The sequence below is a fragment of the Mangifera indica genome, chromosome 9 (assembly GCF_011075055.1).
Source record: "Mangifera indica cultivar Alphonso chromosome 9, CATAS_Mindica_2.1, whole genome shotgun sequence".
In the NCBI taxonomy this organism is placed as follows: Eukaryota; Viridiplantae; Streptophyta; class Magnoliopsida; order Sapindales; family Anacardiaceae; genus Mangifera; species Mangifera indica.
The window spans coordinates 14261357-14275496 of record NC_058145.1 but is presented as its reverse complement, the minus strand read 5'-3'; the positions used below and the strand labels follow the sequence as shown (position 1 = coordinate 14275496).

General features: G+C 30.0%; 2 protein-coding genes across 2 annotated transcripts; both read right to left on the bottom strand.

Annotated features, from left to right (window-relative positions):
* Positions 1 to 1526: 1526 nt before the first annotated feature.
* LOC123226390 (serine carboxypeptidase 1-like) lies at positions 1527 to 4100 on the bottom strand. Its single transcript, XM_044650902.1, has 8 exons — positions 3902 to 4100; positions 3278 to 3385; positions 2904 to 3175; positions 2548 to 2811; positions 2335 to 2444; positions 2102 to 2194; positions 1826 to 1931; positions 1527 to 1670 (listed from the first exon to the last, which is right to left on the bottom strand). Exons 1-8 carry the CDS (start codon positions 4071 to 4073, stop codon positions 1527 to 1529), a joined length of 1269 nt encoding a protein of 422 aa, XP_044506837.1. The 5' UTR covers positions 4074 to 4100.
* Positions 4101 to 6395: 2295 nt separating this feature from the next.
* Positions 6396 to 9158, bottom strand: LOC123226303 (serine carboxypeptidase 1-like). The gene is made up of 7 exons (XM_044650817.1): positions 9050 to 9158; positions 8668 to 8948; positions 7653 to 7904; positions 7442 to 7548; positions 7052 to 7144; positions 6713 to 6818; positions 6396 to 6557 (listed from the first exon to the last, which is right to left on the bottom strand). Exons 1-7 carry the CDS (start codon positions 9123 to 9125, stop codon positions 6414 to 6416), a joined length of 1059 nt encoding a protein of 352 aa, XP_044506752.1. The 5' UTR covers positions 9126 to 9158; the 3' UTR covers positions 6396 to 6413.
* Positions 9159 to 14140: the final 4982 nt, after the last annotated feature.

Here is a 14140-nt window from a genome sequence, read left to right as displayed (position 1 = left end):
GATATTCCATAGCTAGTTCAAGCACTCCCAATTTGTGAACTCAAGAATCACTCTTCATATTAATTTACCTATAGGTCATTTAATCAGCCCATCATAATACTTGCATGCCATTTTATGGATTTTGTAACACATGATTTGGCATTCTCAAGATCATAGATTCTAATTCCTAACTTATACATAGTCTCATATTTACCTTCAATATCCAAGCCAAATTTTCAATTATCAGATATGAAACATTCATCAATTACATGTTTCAAAATTCCAAAACCATATAACATTTATTTGTATATCTTTTAAATCATACTTTCATAAATAAACTAAAATGAGGGATTCTATTTACCTTTTTTCCGTAATAAATATAAAATATTTAATTTTTAGAGCCTTTAGAATTGAACAACATCACACTTTCACTCTCTTTGATCTGAAAATGGATGACAACGTAAACCTTCCACTAAAAAATGTGACTCTTTTATATAGAATTTCAAAAATAATCATCTGGATTGGGCATTCTATACTTAGGAATAGGTACTTCAAGTAATTATCTCACTTAAATCATGTGTCATTCTATTTTGAAATCACGTTTATCTGATAACTTATACTTTGGAATGGACGTTCCTCTGACTAGAACAAATGTTTTATCAAAATAGCTAATCTCGACTTCATAGATAATATTTCATCCCTTTGAATGATACTCTAATTCTGGAATAGGTGTTACATTTTTATGAATGATCATTCCACCCCTTAATTGAATACTTTATATAATTTTTACAACTTAAACCATTGCATATAAAAATTAAATAACCAAAATACTCTCAAAACATACCTTTTGATGTTACACCCCAATTAAAATGTTAGAGTAATATACTAAATGTTATTTGACATTAGACTTAAAAACTCTAATATTTGAATTTCATTCTAAAATGCCCATGTGGCCTAGGATTGATCAAAATTCTTTCAATCCCTTGCAAATGCAATCCGAACAATGAATCCCAAGAAGGAAGGTCATTTTTATTTTCTTATAAGCCTACCAAAACGTTTATTTTAATTAAATAACTTGTTTTTTTTCTTTTTTTTCAATTGGTAGTTTTTCTTTGCAATTGGTTGAACTTTTCCTTAATGAAATATAACTCATGCTCATGTAGACCATCATAATTTCATATTTTTCATTAATAACCTGAATTTCATATCTTCTCTTAAAATAAATTCAGTAGTGAAATTTTATTTTTTAAATTAAAGATTAAAGAGAAATAAATCTAAAAGATATGATATCATATCATATATAGATTGATATTTAAAAAAGGTACAAACCAAAATGTTATTGAATGCAGTGATTACAGAATCGATTATTAGATCCATGGTTTCACATACTTGGTATAATCGATTTAACGTTAAAAAGACAGTTCGATTCAAATAAAGTTTCCTTGGTACAAAAAAAAAAAAGAGATATGTTATTGAATTTTATTTTAGTTGAAATTTTTATTAGCATAGACTTCACTCTTGCAACTTAGAAAGAGGGGATGATTCAATCATTTTGAAGGAGGGAGAACTCCTCGAAGGAATGATGAAAACATGGTGAGTGCGCGCTCTGGTTGGTAGCTTGGAACCATATGTCCAGCTCCTCTCACTGTCACAAATGTTAATCCGTCATATGCCTCCGCATATCCTCCCACCTGTAATTATCATCATAATTTCATCATATATATGTTACTGTAAACCTTAAACCCTTAACTCTAAATTCAAACTACTTCCATTGTGATGGTAAAAATGTTAAAACAAATATTGATTTTCTATATATATATATATGTAGACACTTTTTTTATATTACCTCCCCATTGGTGTACCATGCATACCAAGGAGTCGTGACATTAAGGTTGAGAACCGCTATCGAATACCTAGTCGATGTAACTGGCACAACAGAGTCTACGTCGCCACTGCATTTATAACATCAAATTATTAACAAATTAAGATGTAAACCAAGAATCGTGAAGGAAAATTTGAACCATATTAATTAAGTCGTTCAGTTATCTTTTTATTTTAACTGGCTTCATTCATCTTGTGCTTCATATGTATTTGATTTATTCAGTTTATTACTTGTACTTGCCTGTATATCCACACTCGTACACCGCTGGCTATGATATTCTGGATGATTGGTAGAACAGTAAGGGGCGAATCGACCCATCCGCTAATTACATCACTGCACAGTGATAAAGCCATAGTATAAATATGGTTAGTGTTGCAAATAATCAAGAACGATTCCTTAACTTAGATCTAACAGATATTTACTAACGGATTGCTTATGTTGAATTGACGTGAAAAATTCTTTTAAGTGAGTACCTGCAACCCTGCCATTTTGTATGGTTTGCATGAAGAGCGTTTTGAACCTCTGGAATATTCAGGTAAGACTCCACATAAAAGTCTGAGCAGGGATCAAAATTCTTCACCTGCTTGAGAAAAGTAGAGGTTAGCGTTTTAATTTCTTTCTAAACAAATATGTTTTCATGTAAAATGAATATGTGCATAGCATATAAGGTAATTTATAAAACTTACTGAACCAATTGAATTGTTGTCTTGGGCAGTGTAAATTTGGACATCCCAGCAAAGAGGGGCATAAATATTGTAATCATCTATATCACCCATCTCAGTCCATGCCATATCCAAATAATCCTCACATTTATCTGAAAAGTTTCCGCTCTCTAAGTCACAATATTTGTATATGCCTTTGTATGATTCGTCTGAGATTAAAGCGTGAGTCCATACATAATCAAAACCCCCCTTTTCATCTGTAATATAGTTAATAACTCCATTGCCAATCTGAAATAGTTGTCGCGATTCAACAAGTTATTCACAAATGATCGATTTAAGGACTAGAAGTGACCAAATAGAAATATTAAAACCAAACATACAGCAATTCCTTTTAGATTTATGGTTTGGTTTGAGTTCATATTGTGTTGCAGAATCGTGTAAGCAAGCTGAGGAACGTAGTGGCCGGCGTAGCTTTCCCCAGTGATGAAAAAATCCCTGGTTTTATATTGAGGGAACCTATCCAGCCAGTTTACAAGAAATGTATAGGCGTCGGCTGCAGTAGTGTTATCACCAGTGTGGTCATAGTCTGAAGAGGTATTCGAATATGAAAAGCCAACCCCAGCTGGAGATTCCAAGAAGATTACGTTTGCCACTGACAGTTTTTTGGAAACCTTAGATAAGTCTCATGGTTGTCGAAGATAAATAAAGTGAAAAGTTAAATATATATGAATGAATGAAAGATAGATTTGCTCACCATTGTTCCATGCATAGCCGTTTTGAAATAGTGTTTTGCCATTGCTGTTAACTCTGAAGGGTCCTAATTCAGTCATAGCCCCAATCCCAAGTGAGGAACATCCAGGTCCTGTATGATAGAAAATTTCCTGACGATTAATGATTTTGAAACTGGATAATTAATATTCCACAGAAGTTAATAAAAATAAACCTTAAATTCAATACATTTAAAGTTTATAATATAGGTAGATAATATTAATATGGATCTTAAGGTTTATTAAACTTTCGATAGGATCCGTTAACCTGTTATATATTCTCATTGAAAGCTATCGTTTATAGATGTTTTCAGAGAAAAAGACTAATCATTCAAACATATATAATTTCGGAAAATCTACGGTCTCCGATTATATGGTGTTATAGGTATTCTTATAAATTTAAAGATTTTTAATTCATTAGTTTATAATCTATGTATAAATCCTTGAATTAAGATTAATTAATTGATTTATTTTATTTTATGTATGCAAAATAAAACCTAGACTGCAAATATAAGATGTGGTATGATTCTATCAGCTTCCCTTCCAGAAGCTAAGAGAAAATAAAACGAGAGGAAACAATATTTAAAATATGATGATTATGATATAATTACCTCCATTGAGCCACAAAACCAAAGGATTGGTTGAAGAATTTTGAGGTGACTCAACAAAATAGTAAAACAAAGCTCTTCCGGCTTGAGGATCAACAGTCACATAACCTGAGTACTGGTTAAAGTTGATGCCATTAGGTTGGCCAGGCAATGAAGTAATCTTGTCAAGTTCCATTGAACTATCCTGACCCCCAACATAAACAGGACTATACTCTTGTGTCACACTTGGTTTCTCAGGAGAATTTGCCCGAAAAGAGTTTCTCCATCTTCTAGACTTAATCAGCCTTCGAAGGTTATCAACTTGACTGGCTTCAATCAGGTTAAGAGATGCCAGCAGGCAGAAACAAAGGAGCAGCTTTCCAAATAGTGTTAGCTTCATCTTCTTGTTGCTGAAATTGCCTTATTCTGCATGGCGTAAGTTCACTATTTATAAGGAGGTGAGACGGCAATGTCAGCTACATTCATTGCGCAGAAATTTAACCAGGCCGATTGTGTTCTAATTTCTTAATAGACTATTGTGAAATATGTTTCTTAATAGACTAATTTCTTAACCATGTCGATGCCATTGCACAAAGTCAAACAAGGGCGAAAATTAATGATATTTCTTTGTAACATATTGTCGATAGTTGGACCATATAATTCCAACATTGTTGGGCTAGCTGTATCGTTCAATTTACTTGGAATCTTCACCACACTAATTAATGTAAAATAATCAAAATAAAAATTTTAAGGAATGCATACAAAATTAACCTTCGAGGCTTCAACGCTAATCCTATATCAATACGGCCATACAGTCGTTCATTTCCTAGGAACAATAGTTATAAAGATGGTTAATAAAAATATGAGTTATTTGTATATTTGTTAAATTTGTATTTTAAATATGTTATTTCGAATTTTTAAATTCAAAACATATTTTATATTTTTTTATTAAATTCATATTTTTGTTGTTTTTTTTTATATTTTATATTTTTATGATTTTTTTAAAATACAAAAAAATATCTTATATTTTCAATTAATTATTACAATATTATAATGATGTAAAACAAAAAAATCCAATTTTTTGTTATTAAAATCGCAAACTTCTCCCTATATTTTTTTGTGATAATTATATTTTGTTATATTAGGTTTAATAGTCAATCAGATATTTTATATTTATATTGTTAATCAGAAGATCTATGAAAAGTATTAAAATTATAATTGATATTATCGTATTTTAAAAAACATATTATTGATAATGTATCGTATTAAATCTTTATACATACATTTCGTAGTTTTTTTGTATCTAAATTTTATGATTTTTTTTATAAACATATTTGTTATTATTTATTATATCATATCTGTATAATTCTTGTATAGTTTTTTCCTATTTCCGTATTTATTAACTAGGGTTATTGAAGACCTCATCACCTTTGTGCAATTGTTCACTTTCTCATTCTCCTAAACTCTATTTTCACATTAAACGGCGATTCTCATCCTTAAAGCACGCATTCTTTTGCATCTAAATTATTCAAAATCTAGTTCGAGCACTCCCAATTTGCATAACTCAACAATCATTTTTCATATTAATATATTAAATGTTCTTGGACATTTAACTTAAAACTCTAAAAATTGAATTTCATTCCAAAATGCCCAATGTAGCCTAAGATTGATCAAAATTCTTTCAATCCCTTGCAAATGCAATCCGAACTAAATGAATCCCAAGTGGAAGGTCATTTTATTTTTTTTTATAGAGCAATATTACATATATATATTTTAAATATATAAAATAGATATATAAAAAATGTGTCATAATGTAATTGAGCGTTATTTTATTTTTACTTTAAAGTTATCTAATCATATAATAATATATTATATGGTATTAATTTTATAAACATGTAATTTTATTATTATTATAAACCTACCAAAATGATTATTTTAATTAAATAACTTTTTTTTTTTTTGGGGGTCAATTGGTAGCTTTTCATTAATGAAATATAACTCATGCCCATGTAGACCATGATAATTTCATACCATTAATAACCTAAATTTAATATCTTCTCTTAAAATAAATTGTAAAACACTATTTTGTCCTTCTCAAAAATAATATGATTAAACTTCTACATTCGTATCTTTTTCCACCATCAGTGTCCGTTATTAAATGTGTATAACAAAGTTCAGTTTTCTGCGACTGTAACAATTATAATTAGCTTCCCTTGCTATTAAATGAAGTTATACATACCACAGAGTGCTTTCAAAATGTAGAATACACCAAAGACAATTCCAAAATATAATATTATAACTTAGAAATATATATATTATAATTGGATAGTAGGGAAACTTTATTCTCTTAATTAAAGATCGGATAAAATGGTTGTGAGATTGGTTATTACACTTACGATTTCACGTATTTGATGTGATCGGTTCAACCTGATCCAGTTTAAGTAAAAAAAATTTATTACAAAAAGCATATATATTATTGATTTTTTTTATTAGCATTGATTTGATCCTTGTGGCTTTGGAAGAGGGGACGATTCAATCATTTTGAAGGAGGGAGAACTCCTCGAAGGAATGATGAAATCATGGTGAGTGCTCGCCCTGGTTGGTAGCTTGGAACCATATGTCCAGCTCCTCTCACTGTCACAAATGTCAATCCTTCATATGCCTCTGCATATCCTCCCACCTGTAATTGTCATCGGAATTATATCATCTTATAAATGTGAATAATATTATAAATATAAATAAATTATACAAATTTATTTATACTTCTATTGTGGTGGTAAAAATGTTAAAACAAATATTAATTTTATATATAAATTTTTATTTTTTTCGCATTACCTCTCCATTGGTGTACCATGGATACCAAGGAGTCTTGACGGTGAGGTTGAGGGCCGCTATTGAATACCTAGTCGATGTAACTGGCACAACAGCGTCTACATCGCCACTGCAAAATTAACATCAAATTATTAATAAAGACATGTAACCGAGAAGTATAATAATTTTAATTTTTCATATTGAATACAGTATTTTTACACTATTAATATTTAATTTACACTATTTTTATTTAAAGAATTATAATTAAATTCCTCCTACATATAAAAAGTATTTTACTATAATTAAATGAATTTTCAAATAAATCAAGTCATTCATTCATCTTTTATTATACGAGTAACTTGCCTGTATATCCACACTCGTACACCAAAAGTCATGAGATCCTTGATGGCGGGTAGGACCGTAGAGGGCGAGTCGACCCAATTGGTAATTACATCACTGCACAGCAACAAACCGATAGTATATATTTGGTTAGTCTGACAATTAAAAATAATATTACGTATACATATAAATTATACAAATTTATTTATATAAATTGAACTTATAGTCTTTGATTAAAGAATTTTAAAATAAGAGAAAAAATAAATAATTATATTATTTAATCATTTTTTATTTATATGCGTTGTTTTGTTATGCAAATAATCAAGAACGACTCATTAAGTAAGATATCTAACAAATATTTAGTAATTGATTGCCTATATTGAATTGATGGGCATAATCCTTGTACGTGAATACCTGCAAGCCTGCCATTTTGTATGATTTGCATGAAGAGCGGCTTGAACCTCTGGAATATTCAGGTAAAACTCCACGTAATGGTCTGAGCAAGGATCAAAATCCTTCAACTGCTTGATGTAACCCGGAAAAGTAGTGGTTAGTCTTTCTAAACAAATATATTTTCCTATAAAAAGAAAATGTGCGTAGCATTTGAGGCAATTTATAAACTTACTGAACCAGTTGAGTTGTTGTCCTGGATAGTAACTTCACAAAGTGGGGCATAAATGTTGTAGCCATCTATATCTCCTATCTCCTCTCCTGCCATATCCAAAAAGTCCTCACACTTTCCCGAAAAATTTTGGTTCACGAAGTCACAATATTTGTATATGCCTTTGTATGATTCGTCTGATATTAAAGCGTGAGTCCAGATATAATCAACGCTCCCCATTTCATCTGTAATCTCGTTAATCACTCCATTGCCAATCTGAAATAGTTATCACCATGCAACAAGTTATTCACAATTGATCGCTTAACGACCTGAAGTGTCCAAAAATAGAAATAATTATTTTTAATACGATATATTAACTTAATAGAATATGAAAAATATCAGATGAGATTGAGTTTGCTTTACAAGAAATTTATTTCGAGTTAACTTAACATGATTTGAAATTAAATTAGGAGTTGACACAAAAGTAACTTAAAATAACTTAACTTAAATGTTTAAACAAATATTACTTTAATATAATTTGTCATAGATTAATTATAAAAAATATTAAAAAAAAATGTCAACAACAATTGAAATCCTTATAAATTACATATAATTATATTTTTATATAAATATAATTACTCATATTATTTTTATTTAAATAATTTATTTTGTTATTGGTATTAAAAATGCAATATGATTAATAAGATTATTAGCATATTTTAACAGTCATACTATGTAATTTTTAAATCATTTATAAATAAAACAAAATATTATATTATGTATTTTATTAACAATAGGTTAGAGTAATTTGATGAACGAATTAAAACGTTAAAAAAGATTGAAAATAATAAATAATTTTATATCAATTTAGATTATCTTAAATTAATCTAAACATTAAAATGTTAGTTTGGGGTTAAAAAATTTTATAATTAAGATTCTAATTCAAATGGAGTTGGAGTTAAAGACTTATAATACGAACACAATCCAATACCACGAACAATCAGGTCTTACCAAATATAAATATTAAAACCATACGTACCGCAATTCCTTTTAGATTTATTTGTTGGGAACTTTGGTTTGAGAACATATTATGGAACAGAATATTTTCAGCAAGCTGAGGGACGTAGTGACCGGCGTAGCTCTCCCCAGTGATGTAAAAATCCCTGGTTTTATATTGAGGGAACCTCTCCAGCCAGTTTACAAGAAAAGTAAAGGCATCGGCTGCAGTTGTGTTATCACCTGTGTGGTCGTAGTCTGAAGAAGTATTTGAATATGAAAAGCCAACCCCAGCTGGAGATTCCAGGAAGATTACGTTTGCCACTGACAGTATTTTGGAAACCCTAAATAAGTCTCATGGTTGTTGAAGACAAATAAAGTGAAAAAGTTAATATATATGATGAATGAACGATAGATTGGCTCACCATTGTTCCATGCATAGCCGTTTTGAAACAGTGTGTTGCCGTTGCTGTTAACTCTGAAAGGTCCTAATTCAGTCATTGCCCCAATCCCAAGTGAGGAACATCCAGGTCCTGAAAATATCAGACAGTTTGATTCGATTAATTTCCATTACAGAAGATAGCAAAATTTTAAGATACACTACAAAAAAAAAAACTGACATTAGAGAGAGAAAAAATAAGAACAGGTACATATTCGATAGTTATAAATACTATTTTCATGATTGTGACATCCAACTATTTATATTCACATTAAAATTAAATAAATTTATATTTTTAACAATAAATTTTTCAAATTTTTTATAAAAAATTTGTAAGTTCATCATTGTTGGTCTTAGAAATGTGTAAAATATTAACATAACACTCACTAAACAAAACTTAAATAAGAAAAAAATTAGTTGTTAAAAGCCTATTTTTTATAATTAAAAAGTTTTAATAACAAAAAAAATCATGTCGTCGTGTGTTATGTATATCTTCCCCTTTTTGCAAAGGATATAATATGTTAAATATGATGCTTATGATATAATTACCTCCATTGAGCCACAAAACCAAAGGATTGGTTGAAGAATTTTGAGGAGACTCAACAAAATAGTAGAACAATGCTCTTCCGGCTTGAGGATCAACAGTCACATAACCTGCGTACTGGTTAAGGTTGATACCATTAGGTTGGCCAGGCAATGCCGTAATCTTATCAAGTTCCATTGAACCATCCTGACTCCCAACATAGACAGGACTATACTCTTGTTTCACACTTGATGTCACTGGAGAATTTGCCCGGAAAGAGTTTCTCCATCTTTTAGACTTAATCAGCCTTTGAAGGTTGTCAACTTCACTGGCTTCAATCAAGTTAAGAGATGCCAACAGGAAGAAAAAAAGGAGCAGCTTTCCAAATATTGTTAGCTTCATCTTCTTGTAGCTTAAATTGCCTTGATTTAAATGGCAAAGTTCACAGTATTTATAAGAAGGTGAGACGGCAATGCCAGCTACATTCATTAAGCAGACATTTAAACTGGCCGGTTGTGTTTGGTGAAGTTATCGATGCTATTATACAAGCCTCACCAGACAAACAAGGGGTTATGTAACAAATTATCTACAGATGGACATTATAATTCCATTATTGTTGGGCTGGCTGCATTGTTCAATTTACTTGGAATCTTCACCACACAAATTAATGGAAATTAATTAATATAAATTTTTTAAGGGATATATATACAAAATTAACCACCAACCCTAATCCTAAATCAATAAAGCCAAACTAAATTATTTATAATTTAATCTACCTCATATTGAACATTCTATCAGAACTCTAAACAAAAACCCTAAATTTTATCAATCTGTAACTCCTACTCTCATATATACCTTCTCAAAGTCTAATTCCAAATCATGAAATCAATTAAAAATTACATTAAATCGAGGTAGAAAGATCAGTCTTTTTTCTAGAGGTCTTGTGCACTATAATACAGTTGATTTATTGTTAAATTTTCATTCCAGACACATAAGAATGGTCATTCTATGGATAAAAACAATCATACATAAATATAAATTAGGGTTTTGTTATACGAGTGAATGATCGTACAAAGGGCATGCATGATTATTTATCAATTAAGACAAAGATGTCGATTTTACATGAATGTTTATACAAAAGACATAGGTAATCATTCGTGACTCGTTAAATAAGACGTGATGATCGTCTTTCTATAGAAGTGCATGATTATTTATGTAAGTAAAAAGGTAAATATACCTCTAAGATTAGGTACAATCATGAATATAAAATAAGAGAGTCATTTATGATATAAAAGTGAATGACTATTCAAAGACATAAACGATTGTGAAGATATGAAGACATTGATGTTGAGTAAGGAATGAATGTCGATTCATAAATGATGAACAATTTTTAACAGTAAAAGAATGAATGAACATTTGAGAATGATCCCCATTAGGTTTTACCGATATATTTTCCTGAGAGTTTATAAAATTCTTCCAACATACACTTGTAGTGGGGTACAAATTGTGTTAATTGTAGTTCAATAGATTTGTGTATAAAAAGGGGGCTATTTAGTTATGTTATTCATATGGCTTGCCTAATCTTTGTTTCAATCTAGTCTAATTGACATAGAAAAAATGTCTTTAAAAAAATATATTGTAAAAGATAAATGCTTTTGCCACAATTTTTACATGTATTATATATAAAAAGTCATCACAATGTACAAATTTAAAAAGGTGTTTTCTAATTGAGCAAGACAAGTTCTACGTCTTGTAATGCCATCAAAATTCTGGGATTGACAGTGTTTCCTAGTTTATTGATTATAAGTAATGTCATCAAAGTTTAAAGTCCGAAGATATACTCCATATGACCAAATTCAGGTGAAATATAGATTATTATATAGAAATGAATAAGAGATAATATGATATAATTTCTCTTATTTACTAAGTGATTATCACTTAATTATTTTCTTTTTTCTTTCACAAATAATAAGTAGAATTAGCGACCACGAAACAGCAAGCCAACTAGTGAACAAGCATAAGGGCATTTATGTTAATTTGTCATGCTTTTATTTGGGTTTTATGTGATTATATGTTTAGACTTTTTTGTATGCTTCTCTTAGTTGTTTTTATGATGACATTTTAGTAATATTGTTAGCTTCGTCTTCTTGTCGCTTAAATTGCCTTGATTTGCATGGCAAAGTTCACAATACTTATAAGAAGGTGAGACGGCAATGCCAGCAACATTCATTACGCAGAAATTTAAACCTGGCCGGTTGTGTTCTGATTTCTTAGTGGGCCATTGTGAAATGTGTTTCTTTCGGCTTGTTATGGTGAAGTTATCGAAGCTATTATGCAAGGCTAACAAGGGGGCATGTAAATTAATTACATTTCTTTGTAACATATTGTCTGTAGATGGACATTACAATTCCAATATCGTTGGGCTGGCTGCATTGTTCAATTTATTTGGAATCTTCACCACACTAATTAATGGAAATTAATTAAAATAAAATTTTTAAGATATATATATATATATACACACACACACAAAATTAACCAATAAGCCAAATTCTAAATCAGTAAAGCCAAACCAACTTAATTATTTCCAATATTTTATCATAACTTTCAACAAAAACCCTCAATTTTATCAATCTCTAACTCCAACTCGAGCTATCACACATATACATTCACGAAGTCTCACACTAAAAACATGAAATCAATCAAGAAATATAATTAAATCGAGGTGGAAAAATCAATCTATTTTCTAGAGTTCTTGTGTACTATTATATGGTTGATTTATTGTTAAATTTTAGTTTAAAAAATGTAAGAATGACTGTTATAAGGGTAAAAAGGGTCATATATCGATGTAAATTAGGGTTTAATTACACAAGTAAATGATCGTATAAAGAATATGTTTAATTGTTCATTCGTGCTCGTAAAATAAGATGTGATAATCACTTATATGGAAAAATGCACAATTATTCATATAAATGAAAAAATGAATATATCCCTAAGGTTAGGTACAGTCGTGAATATGAGATAAAAGAGTCATTCATGACATAAAAGTGAATAATCATTCAAGGACATAAGTGGTCGTGCATGCTAATAAGAACATGAATGATAGTGAAGGAAGGGATGAAGACATTGATGCTAAGTAAAGAATGAAAGTCTATTCATAGAGGATGAATGATTTTGTAACAATGAAAGAATGAATGAACGTTCATGAAAAATCCCCATTAGTTTTTACCAATATGTTTTCTCAGGGGTTGTTACAAGAGGACACTCATGAGATTCTTTCTACACATACCAGTAATGGGGTACAAATTATGTAAATTGCAATTCAATAGATGTGTGTATAAAAGGTAAATAAAGAATTCCAAGTCATCAAAGTTTAAAGTCCGAAAGTGTACTCCAAATGACCAAATTTAGGTGAAATATAAATTATTGTATAGAAATGAATAAAAGATAATATGTATGATATAATTTCTCTTATTTACTAAGTGATTATCACTCAATCATTTCTTTAATCTTTTTGCAAGTAACAGGTAGAATTAGGAATCGCGGGGTGGCAAGTAACTAGTGGATGAACATGAGGGCATTTATGTGACTTTTTCATATTTTTATTTGGGTTTTATGTGACTATATGTTAAGATATTTTTTTATGCTTCTATTAGTTGTCTTTATAATGACATTTTGGTAGTTTTATGAAGCGTTTTATTTTTTGCATAGTTCAATGTGTTTTATGCTTAATTAGTCAAGTAAAATATTACTTCTTTCTGAAGAGCAGTATTTTTGGAGAAGGGTATTATACTATGTTCCATTTATCTATGTAATAAGGTAAAATGATTTTAAAACCCTAATCACAATCTAGAGACCTACAACAATTGTTCTAAGCTCAAACTCCTTCTATAATAACAAGTTATACAAACTGTATAAAATGACCACCGATGTCACCAACACGTCAATTCATGACACTATACAAGTTAAAACCTTTAGTATAAAGTATGGAATGAGAACCTCTTGGTAATTATAATCGTTCCCTGAGACCTCCTCAATGTCTTTCACATATAAAACTCATCTCCTACTGAAATAAGAGCACATAATCACCTATTTTCTTTAACAAATGGATTTGTCTAGATTTATGGTATATTATTACTCATGTGACGCTACCTTTGATCCTATAATAAAATGGTCACATTGAAGCATCGAGACAATACTTTTAACATTCATATTATTACACTATGAAATTATAATTACAAAAACTAATACCATAACAACGTACATTGGCTTCTAACCATCAAACTAAACCACCGTTAAAGTGACCCATTCATCACAAATTTTACTTTTCAGCAATAACAGTCAAATCTAGCACCTTTCCAGGTACCGTGGAATTACAGGTTATTAGGTCATTGTTGAAGCTTTGATCATTGAGAATGGATATCCCGTGGAGTTTCTGCACCTGGAAAACAGTTCTCTACCATAATTCCAGATTCAAAGTCATTAAATGGTTAGCTCATTCAGTGATGTCAATTAGGTTGGGCGTTGAACAATAAATGAAATTAAAGCGCACGTAAT